The 22,086-nt window shown below is 29.8% G+C and overlaps 3 protein-coding genes across 5 annotated transcripts in view; 2 read left to right on the top strand and 1 right to left on the bottom strand.

The window, feature by feature from the left end:
- The window catches only part of LOC115245162, a 3,182-nt gene extending 1,096 nt beyond the window's left edge, over window positions 1–2,086 (top strand). Inside the window, exon 2 of one of the 2 annotated variants that reach the window (XM_029823314.1) lies at window positions 209–2,086. In XM_029823314.1, the coding sequence (XP_029679174.1) occupies window positions 209–964 (756 nt within the window). In that variant the 3' untranslated portion in view covers window positions 965–2,086. Of the gene's footprint in view, window positions 1–202 lie in introns of both variants that reach the window. The other variant, XM_029823313.1, reaches the window with a different exon arrangement.
- A 118-nt stretch (window positions 2,087–2,204) lies between these two features.
- On the bottom strand, window positions 2,205–15,653 carry LOC115245161 (fatty acid hydroxylase domain-containing protein 2). 2 transcript variants are annotated; one of them, XM_029823312.1, is made up of 6 exons: window positions 15,491–15,653; window positions 7,268–7,397; window positions 6,582–6,685; window positions 5,875–6,202; window positions 4,715–4,987; window positions 2,205–4,318 (listed from the first exon to the last, which is right to left on the bottom strand). In XM_029823312.1, exons 1-6 carry the CDS (start codon window positions 15,513–15,515, stop codon window positions 4,159–4,161), a joined length of 1,020 nt encoding a protein of 339 aa, XP_029679172.1. In that variant the 5' UTR covers window positions 15,516–15,653; the 3' UTR covers window positions 2,205–4,158. The 2 variants fall into 2 exon arrangements, with proteins under 2 accessions (XP_029679172.1, XP_029679171.1); XM_029823311.1 differs by lacking the exon at window positions 15,491–15,653 and adding an exon at window positions 11,180–11,415.
- Window positions 15,654–17,980: 2,327 nt separating this feature from the next.
- Window positions 17,981–22,086, top strand: part of LOC115245163 (protein lava lamp-like) — a 16,368-nt gene continuing 12,262 nt past the window's right edge. The window contains 5 exon segments of the mRNA XM_029823315.1: window positions 17,981–18,027; window positions 18,674–19,094; window positions 19,282–19,634; window positions 19,957–20,719; window positions 21,018–21,126. Coding sequence (XP_029679175.1) covers window positions 17,981–18,027; window positions 18,674–19,094; window positions 19,282–19,634; window positions 19,957–20,719; window positions 21,018–21,126 — 1,693 coding nt within the window.

Here is a 22,086-nt window from a genome sequence, read left to right as displayed (position 1 = left end):
GATTTATCGGAGTCGATTTATTTAATGAAAACAGAGATTATTCTCTCTTTATTATATGTATATATATATATATATATATATATATATATATATATATATATATATAGAAGTGTGTATGTATGTATGTATATATGTACGTATATATAAAAGAGGAATCATATGAATAAAATTGTATAAAACAGTAAAGTATACATATTTTTAGTTGCAGTCTACACCATGGATGGCTGCCATGGAAGGAGGAGGATCTATATCAATATCCACAATTATTCCACATGCAAACATAAGTACTGATAATAAATTAAACAAGCTTGATGAATCCAAAGCAAGAAAGAATATGCCTAAAGAGAAAAATGACAGTTCTTCAGTGGTCACAAGGAAGGAGAAGATAAAGCCGAGAAAAGGTGTAGATCAGAATATGGATCCACAGATGACAAATATATCACTTAATCAGACCACTTTAGAGAATACAAAACCTGTGATAGAAACTGTCTCCACTGAAACTGCTCATGTCAATAGTCAATTTGAAACTTCCACCATTGTTACTCTGAAATTAAATGTCACCAATTCGCATATCAATAACAGCTTAAATCGCAGTATGAATTCCAGTTATTTTACTACAAGTTTAATACCAACAAATATAACTACATTTCACATAGGGGCTGTAAATCATACAATAATGCCAAATTCCTCGCATATTGAGAAACACATACCGAAACCTAAACCGACAGTGACAACCGTTGACGGGCCGGAACCGAATGAATCTAGATTGCCCTTACGAACAAAAAACCCTCCACTGGGTATGCCGAGAAAAATCGACTATATCGTTCCGGTCATTATAACGATCATTGCTTTACCAATACTGGGTGCTGCTATTTTTGTATTGTACAGACGCGGTCGAGATTGCTGGGATAAGAGACACTACCGAAGGATGGATTTTCTGATTGATGGAATGTACAATGATTGAAAGTCGCGTATGAGAAAATGTTCATTTCACGCGAGTAAATGGGTGTGTAGTTATGCAACAGGAAATTCAATCATCAATTTCTATATTCTTCCATAAATGTAAATTTGTACATATTCTCTCAAAACAACCAAGTATGACACTTAGCATTGGTTCCTTCTTACATAATAATATCTAAAACGACAATATCTATTATTCGAATATATCAAAGGGTTTGACATTTTACTATGCACTTATCAATGTATAGGAAGATATATTATACTATTTATAATATTATAATGTCTGAACTCTAGCTGAACTTTAGCTACGCTAAAGTGTCCAAACTTGCTATATAGTTTCTTTATTATACTATTGCCTTAATAGTGAGATAATGAAAATTTTATAATTTATTACATGGTAATTGATATGTTGTTTATTTTTGAGATTATATATATAGAAAAACAAAGACATATTTTGTCAAAGACATCGAAACAATGACTTTAGAAGTACTTTTTATAGCATCTTTTAAAAAAATTTAACATAATTGTTTCAATTGCGAAATCTGACAATAATAATAGCAATCTTAATTTCTACAGAGCCATGAATTTTATAGGAATCTTGTGTCCTCGATTTGCAAGATAAAAAGATATTATGTTTTGAAAGTGCTCTCTCAATGAATAATATTCATGCCATTCTTTCCATAAGAGCCATTATTTGTAAGATATGTTTGACATATATATTTGAGATGCGATAATTTACACAAATTTTTACCAAAGAATTACTCAATTCGTGTAATATATCGTGTTTATTATTTGTATTTTTTATATTATATTTATAATGCAGCATTTTTCTTTGTGGGATGTTTTAAAAATCTCTAATCTGTTCAACTAGTGTAGGATATTTTATCCACAATTGTCACACACATAGAAAATAAAAGAAAACAGCATGAAATATTTGTCTTGCTATGTAAATATGATAAAAAATGATTTGCGGAATTATTCAATCTATGTAAGACTTTTTGAGATTGTGATTTTTGGAAATAAGATTGCATTTTTTAGACCTTTGAAATATATATTTTGTCAAATACATAAGGGAAAGCAATAAAATAATAATTATTTTTGTACTATGTAAAAAAAAAAAAAAAAATATTCATATTATAAAATATATATACTTGCAAGCTATATGTTGTTATATTGCTCATTAACCCATCAAAACAATATATATTGTAAGAATATTACAAAGATATAGAGAGAAAGAAAGGAAATGATATTTGTAAAGATTTTATTAATAAGCTTGTCATGATACATAAATTCAGTAATATTATTATACATATTAATTATGAGCCTTATATATGTATACTCGATGAGAATCACAATGCAGAAAGAGAACTTTACATATGTGTACACTTATTTGCACAGTTAGACATTAATCTCCAATTTGTTTCTTACTAATCTCTGTTAATTTAATGTGATTTCAAATTATCATTATTTTCCATTTTCTTCTGTACTTATTTGAAGTTTTAAGATTTTAGTAGAAATACTGCGATATATGAAACATTGTGAAATAAAATTGAAAATTGTTCAATAAAATTAGTGAAATAAGACAAATGTATATTTTCGTTTTTTATTCAATTCTAATAAATAGAGTTCTTTTTCGCAGGAAAAATACAGAATGTTATGTAAATATTTTATAACAAACACTCATTGTTAGATAAAAAATTATCAGTGTTAATATATATATTTATTTCTATATAATCATTAGAGTATATTTCAATTGTACTCCATGTAAGGAATCTAGATCGCTAAACATTTTGTTCCAACCATACAGGTTATACTTATTCTAAAGAAGTACAGTTGCTTAGATCTCGTCTTAAAGAGTAATTTCAAGACTGGCTAATATTTGTATTATGGAACTAAATATAAAAATAGCAATTATGTCCGAAATATTATTCATTCTGATGTTTCCACTGCAATGCCAATATGATTAAAAGTACTGCAAATATAATATCTTGATTTCAAATATTAATTGTAATGGAAATTTAAAAACAGTACTTTCATACAAAACAATGATGCAGATATTTTATTTTCATGTTTTTATTTAATTTTTTTTATCTTTAAAAAAGTAAATTGTTGTCTGTCTCCGATTAGGATTATTGAAGATGTGTTTTAAAAGTGTACATATGTGCATCTGATTTATCAATTCATTATATCATTCACTAAAATATCACGCTACTAGATATAATATAAGAATATATATAGTTGTGCATGAATGTACAGCTTAAATACACATCTTTTTTAACATTAATGCTAAAAATATTATAGAAAAGATGTACGAATATGGCGCCCAGGTTGAACTGAAAGAAAAATTTTAGTAATTATTGGGAATCCTCGTATTTGTCACGTGTGTATATAATTTTAAAAATATAATTACTAAATTTATAATATAAATTTTGCGTGAATAAATCTGAAAATTAAAAAATTTACTAAAAAAAGATGTCTATTAAAATTGAACCTAATAAATATTCAGATAATGGAAATTTCATTTTGTTGCTCCCAACGTAAATTAGAAGCGCTTTTGTGTTATCAATTTTTTTTCTATCGATATTTTAAAGATATAAATACATTTTTCATGTTTTATATTTTCATGAAACTTCTCACTACTTTCTCTATTCAGTCCAACCTTGACATTTATATATACAATCATTATCGCTATACAGATCAGCGGATAGCCGAGTTCCTCGAGCGACGCAGTCCAGCAAGAAACATACTACCTAATACATTGAATAAATCCTAAAAAGATCCGACATTTTGGCATAAAAATGAATAAATTGGAGAAAGCAATAAAAAGAATAATTGAAGAAGAAAATAGTATATCCAGATATTTAATATTAAAAGATATGGCACTTTTTTATTTTTAATAAAATGTACGAGAATATATGATATTACGAATATAAATGTGAATTCAAGTATTACAAACTCCTTTTATCGGAGAAAAATAACTTAGTAATATCGGTTAAAAGATTGATCAAGATCGTACATTTGTTGAAATTAATTTTACAGAAGAAGCTTTTTAGTTGTACCACTAGCTGGACGAGATCGATTATGTTCACGATCTGTCGTTCTCGAACCCGGTTACCGTTGCGAATATTGCACCCAGCACGCGGAAAATTCCTCTTTTTGAAAATTATCTGTAACTTTCAGAGCCGCCAAAAAATCCCTCTACTTTGACTTGTACTTTGCCTCATCTGGGAAAGCTTCCCTAGGCGGTATGAGACTAAGCATCATTATGTGACGCACATAATTTCGTGAATTGCGAAATTGCGTGTCGGTGCCGTGAATGCGATCCAAAACGCCGAGTACACCGTAGCATTGATTGAACCTGAAAATTCATTTAAACAGCAACTATAAATTTTGATTCTTCATACAAAACTTAAAACAAACGTTACGATATGCGACATGATATAGAATTTTGATAGAAATAGGTTTAAAAATAAAAGTAATTTTATATAAGAGAAGACACAGTGTTTCAGACTTATTGTTTGCTTATAAAGATTATATATATATAATAAAATGGTTTTTTTTTCGAAAATTAAAGCTAATATATATTTACAATTCCTATATATTAATGTATTATATCATTATCACTCAAAATCGTTCTTTTATATATTTTTAACCATATTTTACTGTATGAAATCAGTTTATTAAAGATTTTTATTATAGTAGATCGTTTTAATGTGAACTAAAATTACAAGAATTTTGATGAGATCCACATTACTTTAAGTGATGAAAATCGTGCGCCTCTGGAGAGGGGAAGAACGGTAAATGATAGCCAGAGTGTGCGTTTAACGTCGAAAGGATCGCGAGCGAGAACCAAATCCAGGCGGTAGCCACGTGGGAGCCCATGATGAATACACCCAAGAAAGGCGGAAGTAGATTCGAACCAATATTCTCCAGTGGATGGCAATACATAGCGGTGACGGCTATGGGCGCAGTCCATTCGTGATGCTGCTTATGTATATATTTGTACAAGGAGCGCTTATGGAGGAATCTGCAAAATAATTCAATAGCAGCAAATGATACTTGAAGAATATAAAATGTCTATGGCTATGTTTACATACTTAAATCAGTTCGCACAAATTTACATTCGTTAATAAATATCATTTTAATCGTTTTGCGTTTAGAATAGTTTAAATAAAAGAGCTAAAACTATATACATATGATGTAAGAAATCTGTTTCAATATGCTATTATGTTATTCACATATTTTATAAATTGTATTAATGTGATAAATTGTATTAAGAAAAAATATAAAGAAAAGCTAATGAAAAATATTTTTTCATTATGTAAAAATTCATCTGTGCATACAAAATATAAATTTGTCTATATAAAAATTATAGAACTAATCGTGATTTCTCTATATGTATATGTACAAGTCAAAAATATGCAATAATGATCTGTCGCCTTAATTTTTAACTGCATATCGTGCATAATATATTCTGTGTCACACTTCGCAGAAATACTCAATTGTTTGACTTACTCTTACAACAAAATTGTACAAACATTTATTTATAATTACATGAAGATAATCTGTTATTGTGGTAGATAATGGCAAAATGTATAAGTTTGTTCATTTTATCTGCTAAGCACATCTGTATCTCTCTTTACTCGATTTTATGTACACATATCATAAACTTTTTTTAGACGTGATGATTCGTGTCAATGTCGACGTTAATTGACGTTAGATGATGTTTATCATATATAAGTTTTTTAATTCTATACTTGATTCTACCTATTTCAATATTTTTTACGTGTTTGGCCAGACATTACTTCCAATAATAATCGACAAAATTGACGTTCCGAGAATAAATTTCTTTTCATAATATTTATCGAAGTCAATATAGAGTATTAATTTTTTTGATTTTTAGATAGAAAATACCTGTGTGAATAATAAAAGCCAATCTCTTCGCATAATATGTGAATCGCAATCTCGGTGAGTACCCAGTGGAAAGTCGGCAGCTCGCGTACCGGGGGATAACCGCGCCATTCCATGAAATAATAGCCGAGATACATAATGGGAAAGCCGACGACGATCTGATTGAACAGTACTTGAGCAATCACTTTGCATAACTCCCTCTTGTCCACTGGTTCATTCGTACCGGGCTGTATTTTGTATCTACGCAGCGCCGCTGGTCGATTGGTGATATCTAGGATGGTGTAAATTCCTCCGACCACCCAATAAACCACGATCATCAAAGATAAGGATCCTACAATACAGTAATAAGACATGATAAATAACATTCAACGTTCAGCGAGTTCACGCGATATTCATGATTACATAAATTTATTAACTAGGATGTGTGAAACAGCAGATGGTGCAGTTAAGATAGAAGATGTAGCAAATATTATAAATATATACACGACGTCATTATAAAATTTCCAATATTGATATTAATGACAAAAACCGTTATTGGTTAAAGTTTCCGATTAGAAAATGCCAAAAATTAATCGAGAAATCTGTTATTAAAATTAACAATGTATTCTGATATAAATTATTTATTTATTTTTCTTAATTGTATAAAAAGCGCAACATGGATTTGTTACTATTTTCGAATTTCTAAAAAGTAATATCTTTTTGGAACTTACCGTAAACCCATAGTGTCACAGGATCATCTCCAAATTTATCCAAAATTTTGTCCCACTGAGCTTGCCAGAAGTCGCCAGATGCACCCCAGAATCTTTGTAAATGCCTGAAATTTTGTTTAGTTAACAAAATCTAAAGAAATTATGTAATAAATTATGAATTACGAATAACATAGTTGATAATTTATTTAATTCTGTACAAAAAGAGATAACCTTTTCACGCGAATTTTTTTATCCAGTCATAAAATATTATAAATAACATTTTATTAAGCAGGCGAGCAGTTAGTTTCTTATTTTTCTGCATGTTTTATTAGATTATGCGAGTTATCGATATTACATAACAAGCTTTAACTTGTTATTTTGCAATTTCTTTAATCGGATTGCGCGAATCGAAATGCGATCGTTTTCAAAATCGTAAAAATTCATGCTTATTAATATATCACTTTTTTTATATGTATGAGTGGTCAAATGAAAACATGAAATAGTGAGAGAGCAACAAGTGTTCAAGAAAAGAGAGAAAACAAATCTAATAAAATTTGGCTAATTAAAAATAAAAATTGAAAAAATAATGAGCTAAAAATATGAAAAGTTTGATAAAAATAAACTTTGTTTATTCCTAAGAAATTCCTAAAGTAAAACAAATATGATACAATGCAATTTGTATTAATTTGCAATTGCATGTACATTACCATGTCAGAGAATTGCAAAAGGCAGCAAATCCAATCACTACAGTTCCGATAACGAAGAGTACGCTTCTCAAACTCGAAAGAAGCGTCGGCGGAGTTTGATTTTTCGATGCATCGCCGATAGCGGAAGTTGCTGCAAATAGTGAATTAATTGTAAAAACGATTATCTTAGCTATTGGGACTATTAAAGCGATAAAACATAAAAATGTACAAATTATGACAAATTCTGAATAAATTTAGGATATTATATATTATATGTAGGGTGTCCCAGATCTGCATGTCCAAACTAAAGGGTAAATTTAGCACGCCAAAATAAGAAACTTTTCTTCTTGGCACTTTGGTTAAATTTTAAAAATAGCGCTTTCCCAAATCAAAATTTAATAAGAATGGGATGTTGCTATTTTTCCAAATTCAGGTATACTAAAGGCGTAAAATATCATTATTATCATTATTAAATATCAAATAATAAGAATTATGTTTTATAATCAAATTGTATAATCAAAACGTAATTCTTATCGTTTGCGTAATGATTTTTATGCCTTTAATACCTGAATTTGGTAAAAATGGCAACACCCCATTTTTATTAAATTTTGATTTGGGGAAGTGCTATTTTTAAGATATGACCAAAGTGCCAAATAGAAAAATTTCTTGTTTTGGCGTGCTAAATTCACCCTTTCAGTTTGGATATGCAGATCTGGGGCATCCTGTATATTATATTTCAGATTTTATATATATAACATACGTATGTAAATAGCTGCTTAATGATGTTAATATGTTTGCTAAAGTTTTTATTTAGAAGGAGGGATAGGACTAACTAACTTGAACGGAGGTACTGGATTTTTGAGTCGCGAAAAAGATAAACTTTTGGACTTTTCAATGCAATTTAAAGATTTATTTAAGAATTATTTAAGAATTTAAGAATTATTTTTCCTAACAAATCGCATATTTATCACAGTATACGTCCGTGTATTTTATTAGAGTGCTCATAATAACGCAATGAAAATGATGGAATTGCGCGAAATGACCGTTCAATGATTATTCCATTACATAAGACAAATCAGTATTCATCGGCAGTGTCCGACAAATGCTCGGCTTGGCAGCCAGGTGTATAGCAAAAGCGGAAATTTTCAATCGCCACTTCATATTCGTAAAATCCGTTTAACATCTTGTCAGATGTTTAACAACGACGTAAACGCGATTCAATTTTCAAAGAACGAGGCGAGCCTTGTTCATCGGCCAGATTATAAAGTCATTTCGAGACTGGCTCTCGTTATAATTCGCGATAAATGGAAGTTGATATAAAAAAAGCGTAAAAGTTTTACTCCCCATATAGCCAACAGATATTGCTCTCTTCAAAATATAATATCAAAAATTATACATACAATAGAAAATTAAAAGATTTTAGCAATTCAAATTTTATAGATACAAAAATAGACTATTTTCTAACAAGATTGTAATTATCAAGTTTAATCTTAAAATTATTAAAAAATTAAATTTTTAATTAAAAATTTGTAAACTGACGCTGTACTTTAAATCTTTATTAAAAAAAGATCGATATTAAACCGATTTAAAAAATTAGTAGAAGCAGTGGCGATAACGTTAAAATATATAGATATTCTCTCTCTCTCTCTCCCCTTCTCTACAGATAGATCTTTCTAGATTTTGTATAAAAAACTAATTCAGTCATAAACGAACAAGAAAACGTTTTCAATGACATAATATATTTACAGTAACTAATTCAAATTAATTGTTATGCGCGATTTTAGTATTGTATCTAATTGTACGCTATTGTGTCTATATTATAATATGTATGTATATGTATATATATATATTTTTTTAAAAAGTCTAATTACTTGATAATTATATATTTACGATTATCTTATTTTACATTCAATCAATTTATTCTTCGATAAAATATGAAAATTTTTGCACATTATGATTTTTCCAATAATTTGTTGAATCGGAGAATATATTTTATAGATAACATGATAATTGACAAATTGTGATTTTGTAAACAGAATGACGTAATTTCATTCTCATGAATTATGCCGTACAAGGCTTAAATGATTCCAACTGCGCTGATTTGGTTCTTTTGTGCTGCGCACTTTCTTTAATTCGCCCATTTATATTACTAGTTATGTAATTAGGTTCTATCTTACGAAACCTGCAAAATGCTATATTTAGTATTTAATATATATATAAGCTATGAATCAAAAAAGATCAAAATATACGAAGCAAATGTAATGGTACAACTTATCAATAAGCAGTTATTTCGATGCTGGTTTGATGATTGGTGGTGCTTCTCAACAAAACAACACATCGTATATTTATTGATAAGTGATATCGTTATATTTGACTCATGCAATGATCTCTTTGAGTACACAAGCACTTGCTATTCGTGTTATTCATATTTTAATACGTCTTAGTGTTATTTATTTATTTATTGTCTACATCGAATTTCGAAATACATATTAATCGAATCGAATCGCGAGAATCTGACTATGAATTTGGTCTTATATTAGACTTTAATAATGCCTAGCTTTTTCGCAGCAAAGATAAAATTAAAGTATTAATCAAAACGATAACGTATTTATGTAATAATTCAAAAATGATTGCACATAGCTATTCTGGAGACACTACATAATCTCTTTGCAATCAAGTCATGTGCGAGTCAAGATATTAGCATGACGATGTTATTTTGTGATCATTCTTTTTATTGAGCTTTATAAATCTTTTATTATTTTAATAGTTTAAATTACAAAGTCTAAATTGCAAAATTACAAATTCTATTTTTTATTAATAAAAACCAAATAAAGAATTGAAGTACATTTAATATCGATAATTAAATGTTTTTTTAAAAATAAATATTTGAAGCGTAAATCGATAATAAGAACTTATGTTGAATTAATTTCAAATTGACTTTATTTTATCTAATATTAGAAATAGAAAAACCGTGTGCGATGAGAAACTTGTTCAACTTTTATCTAAATATCGATTCTGTGAATATAACGAAGACACTGAAGTTATATAAGAAAGTGATTAATAAGTAAATGAAACAAAAAAAAAACTGAGGAAATAAGAATTTTATTCTTTTTAAAAGTCTCGTATTGCCTTTTTATAAACCTTGTAGATGACTCAAGTTAATAAAAAACTTTTATGTGCGCAGCACTGTGTGTAATACATTTAATTTTATCGATCATTGTACATTTACGGAGAAATATTTCCATTATCTAAATTAAAGAAAAAATTGATCCTTAGTTGTTGCATATAAAAATGCATTACACACACGCACATCTATTCCTTTCACCAGATCGCACTTTGCACCACATACAAAGCGCGCAAAAAAAACAAACATGCTAGTATTGTTCTACATAAAGAATTTCATTATCTTTGATCATTTCAATGACAACCCCCCCCCCCCCCAAAAAAAAAAAAAAAAATTCTCGCCGTTTAACACGTTCATCAAATTTGAATCCATTAATAAAAAAAGATGGAATATATGTAAAAGAAAATTAGTTTTTCACGCGATATTTATATGATTCTCGACAGATTATGTTTTGATATAAATAAATGATGTGAATTAATATAGCTGTTTCGTGTGTGTGTGTTTTCTACATACTTAATGGGTACATTTTAATTGATTTTGTAAATCTTCCCAAAAAGTTGAGGCGATTTTAATCGATCCAAAACTTATCGTTAGATTCACTTTTTATTAAAGCAAGAAAAATATTTAGACTAAAATATTTGAGAGCATCAAGCGGAGTATATCTCCAGCAAGAAATTATGTTTTAACAGCTAAGTGATAATTTTTAAGGAAGCATCCTTAGCTCCAGACAATTCATCCGCATCTGTCAATGAGATGCGTCTTTTAAACTGCCGCTATTAATACCGAGTATCGACAACGTTAGCACTCACTTTTCGTGTTGCATTCCGACTTTTGCCAAGCTCGTGAGATTTTTCTTAACCAAAACATTGTTCCGAACGACGACCGCGCAACTAGTTTCTCGACCTGATCGTGGTACTATCGTGACACTTGCAGCTCAAAACCGAACACGGTGTATTCGTTGATGATCATTCACCGCTACTGACTACTTGCATCTGACCAGTACTGACCAGCGGACGTTTCACGACTCGCCAGTAAAGGCCCGCGGACGACGAACGCGTCCCTGCCCGTCGCCCCGGCGCCTCCAGTTTCCTTTGTTTACGTTGCGAGAGTAGGGTAGGGATGCCTGGAGGTAGTATACCGAGGTTGTTGTTATGCTCTCGATATCCATCTTTTCGGCATCGATATCTCTTTCGTGACTACATAGTAATCGAATTTTTTTTTTCAATATCTTTATCCTTTTATTAAAACAACGGCATTTTGCTATAAACACCGAAAGAATCCACACATTTTTATACTTCGTATTTAAGGAAGAACTGGACACATCAGATACGTCAAAAGTTAATAAAATCTAATACATTTCAAGATTCATGAATTTGACATTTCGCATGCACACACGCACACATGCACAAAGCACTTTTAGCCTTTTAAAATATAAAAATAATTAATTTTGTGAGTTAAAGTCAAGATTGCTCCATATAATTAGAATTTTTATTTTCATGATTTTTGTGTACAGTCACTATAAAAAAGTTAGTTCGATGCAAGATAATATTTACAATTTTGAGATTAAATTATATTTTACATGGCAAATTTTTTTCTTTAACTCATAAATTAATTACTAATTTTACATTTTAAAAGGCTAAACATGCTTTGCGTAATGTCAAATTCATGAATTTCGAAATGTATTAGATTTATTCATTTTTGACGTAGTTGATCCGTGCAGTTCCTCCTTAATAGGCTTGAAATGTCTGTCTAATGCTGACATTTCAGTTTTATTTCTGTCAAAAATGGCATATAATGTCATGTCAATCATCTCTAAGAATCAACTACATTTTATGCTAAATATATGGGATATGAATGGACTTAGATATATATTTTTGATATCGATACACTTTATATTCTCGATAAATAGCAATAATGAACCTTGGACTAGATTTCAACATAAATTCAAATACTTCCACTAGCAACAAACGTAAATGATATTATGCTTTCAATGCTAAATATTTTCGGCATAGCTCTTTCTTGATATTGGGGAAAGTAGGGTATATACATACATAGTAGAGCTACTTAACTTTATGACCTAAATTACCTCTGTTATGCATGCAGTTACCGCGAAAAATGTTTTCAACAAGTTTTCTAATATTATAGTTGTAGGACAAAGATATGATGAATTTAATTTTTTATAGCATGCTTTTTTATTGAAAACATTTTTCGATAACTGTATGTATAACAAAGATAATTTAGGTCATAAAGTTCCATCCTATATACATGTATATTGTATATAGGACAGAATAGACAATTGAACATCGCCGCGCTGAATAAAGACAATGACATTTAATAAGTCTGCAAAAATTTTGTTGTTTCAAAATTACTTAAAAAAAATAATTTTATCAAAAATAATACAAATAATGCAAAGTATGTATGTATATCAAGTAATATCTATACACATAATGTTTCATATTAAATGATTAATAAAAGAAAGAAGAGAAAATATATCAATAATCAATTTAATGAAAAAATTTTGAAGCGTATTAAAAGATATCGCGAAATGTTGAGAGCGCTCTACTTAAATTAAAACAAGTCGTCAATAACAATGCGTTTGTAGCTCAAATATTATTTCGAAACAAATATCGCCATGTAGAAGAGTTAATTGACGTATCCCAATGTGACACAATATTGTAATTGCACGTGACAATATACGTGATAAATGCATTGGATGAATAAACGTATTGTTGGCTGCTGCCTTTGTGAATCATCACCTTCACCTTGTCTCTTATCTCGAACAGAGTGAAAATATGTATTATATATTTCTATCACGGATCATTTCGTGATAACTATTCGTGATCTGTCACAGTAAGATGAAATGCGATACAATCTCATACGTAGATAGCACATAATGATCCTCACGTCAATATCAGTGGATTCGATTTTGCGCCCACTAGCAACACGTGTGTTCGGTATAAATAGTAAATAGCCGAATCAAAAAGTAAGAAGAAAAATACATATGTGTAAGTTACTCTTATATTTAATACAAGTGAGCATTTATTACGAAAAAATAGAGTATATAATCATAAAATAAATAAGAAATTCTCTCTTTCCATAATTTATTTATTTAATTCTAATATTATATAAAAAAATTAATGCAATAAATCCAATGTGAGAGATCCATTAATAGCTTTCATTTTTCATCGTTTATTTTCATAATTATTTAATTTTCAACATGGTGACAAATGCAATCCATTAAGTAATTATTATGTATGACTGATTGCTTGGTCATTACAGTTATAACTCTTTTATGAATGTTTTGCTAGGAGAAAAAGTATCTGAGCTCATATTAAAGCTACTTATGTTAAGCAATATTTTTAGTTTGGAAGAGAAGTGCGTTCATCAGGGACATATTTTTTATACCTCTACAGCTATTCGACTATATAATTATTTACGTCTTATTTTATCACGCAGATAGAAGAATTTAAATGCAATTGTCGTGTATCAAAATTCACCCTATAGTCAATCGGAATAGCTTTGCTCCTCCATGTTTCTCTACAGTTCCTCTTATGTACATTGAGTAAATATGTGGTAAACTGATAGCAACGATATTGATTGCGATGATAAATGTACGAATTGACATATAAATGAGCGTAAATATTTATCACTTTTCGTTAAAAAACTATAGTTATGGAGAATAATTTTAATGCTAGAGATCTATTTTGATTGAAAGAAATAGAAACCGGTTTCTATTAAATTTTGAAGCATTGAGATAAATTATATAAGATATTCTCATTTTCGTAATGTTTAATACAGTTGAATATATTTACTTTTCAAATGTTATGTTGCACATTTAAATAGAATATATCACATCACAATATGTATTTTATATATATATATATATATATATATATATATATATATATATACATTGCGTGATACTACATTTAATTAATACATAAGCAGTGTATGTGTGTGATACAATGTATAGTATCGAAAAGGATAAAATCGATCAAATTATAGGTATAGGTCGATCTAATATAAACAGGTATCAGTATATCAAGAACGAGCTTGAGTAAATCTTGCTGTAATTACTTTCATTTGATAGAATAAAATTGCAAACTAATATTATATTCTTTTTCATGAAATGTAGAAAATTTTTTACCAAATATAGTCAAACAATACTGCACATTTATAAATTTTTTCCCCTCGTAAAATATAAATTGTCGGAATTAAATTCATTCCCGTAGGATAAGCGTCCAAAAACATCTGTGAAATATCGATATTTTGATACCATCACGACATTCCACCTCACCGAAAGGATAGAAACCGGGTCAATCTCTCGATGAAAACAAAAATTTCGTTATTGATCAAATGCGTGTCGGTGTGGACGCTCCGTTTTCCACGCTTTAGGAAGTGCCCTGCATTGTTCTTTGTAAACGAATGTATATCCCGATATAAATAAAGATTCCGCGGGATAAAGCAAGACCGCGCTCTTCGCGGAAAGTTGTTCTTTTTCTCATATCTTCGATTTTTCAGATTTCGCAAAAGAAATTAAAATTTAGCGAGAGAACAATTTTATGCGCGTAAAGCTTGCACCTAATTTTTTTTAACGAAACAAACATTTGGCGTAAAGTGAAATTTATACAGGGAACATTTAGAACTTTATACTGGAGAACGCGCAGAAAATTTGCGTTTCAGCTCATCAATATAAAAAACTTTGATCTTTGTCAGGAAAAAAAATGCAACTATAATAGTATTCATGCATCCATAGTAAAACACTCAAAATGGCTCGTTCGCAAAAACACTCGCGCTATCTCGTCATTCCTTTGCCAGCGAAAGTCAAGGCTTAGCGAAGGTTATCCGACAGGAAGACGTTCTTCCTGGTACGATTGAAGCAGCAGAAAAGGCACTGTTTTTCGTATATCGATATCATAGACTTCGCGGTAAATGGATGAACGTCCTCCAATTGTAAGCGTAAACATAATATCTACGTAATATCGACTTCCTTCTGTCGGCCGTTGATCAACGACCGTATCATCGATGCAAGGAATACGTATAATCGTGAATAGTACAGCAAGCAGCGAAGAGATTTGTCATGCATGCATATCTTATGCGATTGTGCATGATTTTTCTACCTTTATACTGCCGCTGTACCTCCATTGTCGCACACACGGCGGCAGTACGTCAAACGTCAAACTGGAAAACTGCGCAGCGCTCGGCGACGTAGAGCAAGCGCGACGAGGTGCGCGCGGATGGTCGATAGCACCGACGGCGACGATGACGACGGCGATGACGCGAACCAGATGCTGAGAATGGCAAGTGCGCCGCTGCGTCCCATAGTCCCATGGCATCGACGCTCAGCACACGGCGTGTCTTTCTCATTCTCCTTCTCTCTTTCTCTCTTCTGATACATGGAAAGAAATTGGTATATTCATTTCTCGGTACACATAAAACATATAATGTAACAATACACACATTCAAAAAACGTGTGTCTTGAAACACATGACATATATGTAATAAATAATTGTTTTTATTGATACTATTTATACTTTCATGTAAATATAAAACGATTTAATTTTTAAGAAACTGTATATATATATGTAGTTTAAAATTCTTTTATTTTAATTTAATAACTTATCAGCAATTATTTGTTATATATATATACAGGGTGTACCGTAAAGACCGGATCAACGTTTAAGAGTAATTAAATTTTTGAGATCATTTGGAGACGATTTTTCCTCAGCGAAAATGTTGAGAGAGGTCATCATTTTTTGCAAGTTTCCAATTTTTTCCATCATATATCTTTGTAACTAAGCCTTAAATTAAAATTCTCTCTCTCTATTAAAGTAAACTAATATATACTATATCTGAAATGAACTAAAGAATATGATTTTAACTCTCTATAAAGTTTAGTTTGTAAAAAGCCCTTCTTTTTAAATCGCTTATAACACGGAAATTATTGATGCCTCGATATTTTTGTTGAGGAAAAATCATCTTAAAATGATCTCAAAAATTTACCCTTAAGCATTGATCCAGTCTTTATGGTACATCCTGTATATATGTGTTTTATTTTACTAGATGTGACTTATTGTTAATTATAATATCTAATAAAGGTATTATTATCAATTTATTATATTGTATCCAAGTTTATGCTTTCTCTCAATTTTTTGACTTCAAAAGAAGTTGAATACATTAAATACTCCGATAAAATCGAATCGAATAATAAAATTTATGTCATCGTCGAGATATAATTGTAACTGCTGAGTAAAAAAAAAAAAAAAAAAGATAAAGAGGGTTTCTGTCCTGCAACTTTTATCTATCATCGTTAATTCACCGTTAACTCGTTATCCGTAATGACGGCATTCGCCACGACGTGGCGCGCGAAACGGCAAGCTCCAACTATTTCCGGCTGTGAAAATATGGCACGGCGATAATAACACACAAAAAGTCGATCTCTCGTCACGGATTTATGTAGAATTTTATCGGCAATCGTGTATCCGTAAACTGTCTTGCCGGAGTATGTGCGTTTGACGCGCGTTTCTTTGCAGCGTTGGAAAATTGCGAACGGTGACGGAGCGACCTAAATATGAGCAACGACATATTACCCTCCTGACAATTTGAGCAACGCCAGATAAAAGGTACAATGTAAATTAGTTGTTTGATGCGTACTCGTTCTCTCGTCCCTGATCGAACAGCTGAGACCGATCGCAATTTTGACTCTTCTCGAATATGTCATGGGATGCGCGCTCGCGTTTTCTTCACGTGCGTCCCCGTATCGCGCTTACGTCACTCTGCTACGTGTTCAACAAGCAAAATCGAGGATATCTGTTTGGATATACTTAACAGTTATTCGATTTCAATGCACGAGGATTTTGAAACTTGCATACCTGCGATTATCTTCGATTATCATTTGCTACGATCGCAAAAATTTTGCATCTTATATTTAGGAATGATATAATTTGACAATGGCTTACAATGATAATCTTAAAAATTTACATTGTTTTATGTTTAGATTGTTAATATCCGATTATTTGAGTCTTGAGTTTAACAAAGTTAATATGTATATTTGTATAGCAGTTTACGTTGAACTACTATAATTTTATAATATTTCTTCATTTTTTTCTATATAATATACCACATTGTCTGGCTTTATTTCTGAAAATTTAAAATAAATGCATCAAAACATTATTTTTTATCACCTTTGTATCATTTTCATGTTTGTAGAAATTATTAATACATGTTTATTACTGAAAGTAGTAACTGTACAATTGATCAAAGATTTAATAATATCCATTATTCATGTACAACACACAGATAACAAAAAATTGAGATCTCTTATTTGCCAGTTTCTCTAATTAGTATTGTTAGTACTCTGAGCCTATTGCTATTATTATCAAAAATTAGGAATGGTTTCTTTAATTTATATACAAAGTGTCTTCCAGTATAAGCATAACCAATTCCTTATTTCCTAAATCAGAAAAGAAGTATAAATTGTAACAAATAAGACAAAAATTCAAATTGTGTTGAAATGAACTATGAGCATAGCGTATCATGAAAGCTGTCTGAATTATTTAAATTGAAAGGCACTTTTTTTTCTTTTTTTTTTCCTTTTTTTTTTGTTAATAATGGTAGATATATTTTACAAGGTTTACAAGGTTTTGGTGTTGATAAGGTATGATTTAATGGAATTTATTCATGATATGCGTACGAGTTTTATCAGTTTCAAATTTTACATACTTGTTGACTGTTGAAATTTTGTCAACATATTGAATTTTTTGTATAGAGTCTTACAAATTGCAATTAACTTTTTCTGTGAAATAATTAGAGGCTAATAAAAATAAATGATTAAAAAACACTAGATTAATTAAAAAGATGAATTGTTTAAAATAATAAGTTTGCGAATTTATGTAATAGTGAAGATATAGTGAAGATATAGTATAAGAAAAATAAAAGGAGATGTGTAACCACTTATATAGATATAAATGGTGCTCATATAATATCTGAATCAACAATGTTTATGTTGCAAAAAATGGGATGCAAGATTTTTAATTTTCTGTGAAATAATTAGAGGCTAATAAAAATAAATGATTAAAAAACACTAGATTAATTAAAAAGATGAATTGTTTAAAATAATAAGTTTGCGAATTTATGTAATAGTGAAGATATAGTATAAGAAAAATAAAAGGAAATGTGTAACCACTTATATAGATATAAGTGGTGCTCTATAAAAGTAATGTATTTTGAGATTTCTCTTTTGAAATATAATTTTGTAAAAGATTAAGCAAAAGAGAAAAAAATATATATATTTTCTCTTGTTTGATTATATATAAGTATATTTCTTATTTTTGTGTTAAAAAGGAATATGCACGAAGATTATCAAAGATCAAATCCAGAGCCAAACTGTCACGTCATAATAAAGAAGGAGCTTCATCATCTAAAGACACAGTGCATTCACATAAGACTGAATCTGCAGTGAAGGATACAACAGATGATACAATCGATGATATAAGTCAAGCAAAAACCCCAAAGGCAAAATCTTCTTTACTTCAACGAAAATTGGCGGAAAATAGAAAAGTGTTCGAGCAACGTAATAAGGAACTAACGGAAACAAAACGAGTAATGGAAGAGAAAGTGGAAGCTATTAGGCAACAATTGGACGAAACAGATTTAGCAGCAGCGGAAATACACAAGGATCAATTGGCTGTTACACCAATTAGACCTTTTATGATCACTTCAGATGTAAGTTTTACAATAGTTCTTTAAACATATATTTTTTATCTCTAACAATATGTAATCTATCACTCTATAATTATTATTATATGTATAATAAAAAGAAGAATTATTACTATTTGGAAAATAATATCTAAAAAAAAATTAATAAAAGTATAATATATATAAAGTTTATATATTCATGCTTTAATTTAAGGTGATGACATCAGTTCAAATTCAGGACATTCAAGAAAAAGAGAAAAAGATTATGGATTTGAATAGCAAAATTGTTGAATTGGAAGCTACCATTCTGGACCTTCAAGAAAATTTAAAGGAGAAGGATTCTGTGATTGATTCCAAAACGAAGGCGGTGACTCTCATGTCTGCGGATCTTTCTAGGAAGGGTAAAACGACATTGGACACTCTCGAAGATACAAAAGACGAAATGCGAACAATGCAGGAAAATTTTATCCTGATAGAAACTTCTTTGAAAGATAAGAATAACAGTCTGCTGAAACAATTGCAAGAAAGAGATAATAAAATATCGGACATGGAACATACAATCAATAGGTAATATATTTCAATAATGCATACATTATGCATTAGGAAATTAAGTAACTAAGTAACATTTATTTCAAATTAAATGAAGAAACTATTTTGATGATTGGATAGTAGAAATTTAAATTGTTTTGTATATATACGCTATTAAGCAAAATTATAAAGAAAATATTGTATAATTTCTTATTAGCTAATACAATTTGATTATATATTGACATATATTAAGATATAAATTGTTAAATATTATTACCTTATATCATGATAAATATTTCTTTTATTTAAAGTTGTCTTAAAATATTTTAGATTTTTCGAATTATTTATTTTTTATATTTAGATTTGAAGAGCAACTTAAAGAACAGAAAATAGCTGAATCAGTAAGTGCGGATTTCTCGCGTTCCACTATGGACACTTTAGCAGAAACTAAAGACGCGATGAAGTCGATGCAGGAAAATTTCGTTCTCATTGAATCCTCATTGAAGTTGAAGAACGATAATCTTCTTCAGCAATTGGGGGAGTATGAAGTGAAATTGGTGAAAGCCAAAGAAAGAATTTTTCAATTAGAATCGGACGCCGGTATAGTGACAACACCGGCAGTCGAGGATCTACAATTTAGAATAGAGAAATTAGTGCAGAATAATCGACAGCTTCTCGATGAAAAGTACGAATTGCAAAAAAATGTGGCCGAGTTGCAGGATAAGATTATTGCTAAGAAATCAGTTCAAAGTAATGGCGCAATTATCGAAAAAGATAATAGAATAGCAGAGCTTGAAAATTTAATAGAAGAACTTAAACAATCGAACGAATTGCTGAAAGAAGAATCGAAGACAGAGTTGCAGAAACAAATGACTGAATTGTCATCTAAAAACGAAGAATATTCCAACAAGATTATCGACCTCGAGAAGCAAGTGCATGAATTCGAAGCGGAGAACAACATGATGGCAAAATTGTCAGTCGAACGAACGATACCTAAGGAAGATGATATAGTGATAAAATTGACAAAAGAATTGGAGGATTTAAATAAAGGCATGATTAAATTAAAGGCCCAACACAGAAGTAAAGTGAAAAATCTGCAGAAACAACTGGAGGACTTCAAAATGGTGAGAGTGTTACAATATTTCTATTTCTAGATTTTGTATAATGGTAAAGAGAAAAAAAAATTATTGATATAATTATTAAAAATTATAATTATATTAAGAAATAACATAATTTATATATATATTTTTACTTTATATGCATTTTATACATAATTTTATAATTTATCAATAATTTTATTGAACATTTAATAGAAATGCGATTGTTCAGTTTTCTCTGTTGGGATTTATATTAATCAATTAAGATAGACACGCCTGCAGATTTTTATATTTATGAAAATACGAATATGTGCGTTGTGTACAGGTATCCGATACAAATGCGGAACTTGTTAGATTGGGCAATCAAGTGGCATTATTGGAGGAAGAGAAAGGTAACCTTCAGCTGAGTCTGGTAGACTTTGACGAGCTTAAAGGTAGGAACCAGGACAAACGTTCTATCGCCGACATTTTCGTTGTCCTAGTTATATTATCGGATTTCCAATGCGATTTGTGTTAATATTTTTTATCGAGACAGCCTGTTTTCCACAGCCCTGTTTCCTTTATGAATAGCATTTATCCTAATCGCTGTAATTACGTGTACATATCTTTTGCAACAAAATGACATATGAATAAGCTGTAGTGATAATTCATATCAACTTTATTATGAACGTGGTCGCGATTATAGAAATGTGAAATATCACATAGCAAATTTTATTTGCAAGTACTTAAAAAAACTGTACCTGGAAAACTTGGAAAATATTTTTTGAGGCTGATTTCTGGTGATGGAATCTTTTCTCTTGTGGCTAGTAGTTTTGTATGTTGCAATTATTGAAACGTTCACAGAGAATACTAATCAATGAAATTTTTTTGTGAATATTTCTTGATAATTAAACATAACATGGTACCTACTTTACTTGTCAAAGTTTGCTGCATATTTATCCATAGAAGTAGATTTATTCTTAGTATCTATTTATCATACCTACATTTTTTAATTATTTTTACGAATAATAGATTAATTTGCATGATTGGCATTAATTATATCGAGTTTCTTTCTTCAGCTTATTTATAATTGCAATATCCGCTTTTAATGAAATAAACAAAAATCGAGAAAAACTTTGCGCATATGATTAATTTTTGATTGACATATATGATGCTAACAATTAAATACCCAATAAAGTAAATTAAATAAATCTTGGCTTTCCAAAGTGCTTGAGGCTTTAAATGAACAAAAAGAAGGAATGTTTTTTAAATAGAAGAAAATTATTTTAGGAAAAGATATATATGCCATCAGCAGATTTACGATTTTGAATAAATATAGAAAAAATATATTTTTTTAACAAAATGTATATTAATATGTATATAATTGTGTAATATTATTATACGCCTATATATAT

This window comes from Formica exsecta, unplaced genomic scaffold (genome assembly GCF_003651465.1).
Source record: "Formica exsecta isolate Colony F162 unplaced genomic scaffold, ASM365146v1 scaffold920, whole genome shotgun sequence".
NCBI lineage: Eukaryota > Metazoa > Arthropoda > Insecta > Hymenoptera > Formicidae > Formica > Formica exsecta.
Note: the sequence above shows the minus strand (reverse complement) of the source record. Positions and strands in the feature narration are given on the sequence as shown.

Coding starts and splice junctions, on each gene's coding strand:
- LOC115245161 (XM_029823311.1), bottom strand. CDS start 11,237: ATGTTTTGGTTAAGAAAAATCTCACGAGCTTGGCAAAAGTCGGAATGC. Junction 6,203..6,581: donor TGTGACACTATGGGTTTACG/GTAAGTTCCAAA, acceptor ACTGTATTGTAG/GATCCTTATCTTTGATGATC. Junction 4,319..4,714: donor CACGATTTTCATCACTTAAA/GTAATGTGGATC, acceptor ATGAATTTTCAG/GTTCAATCAATGCTACGGTG.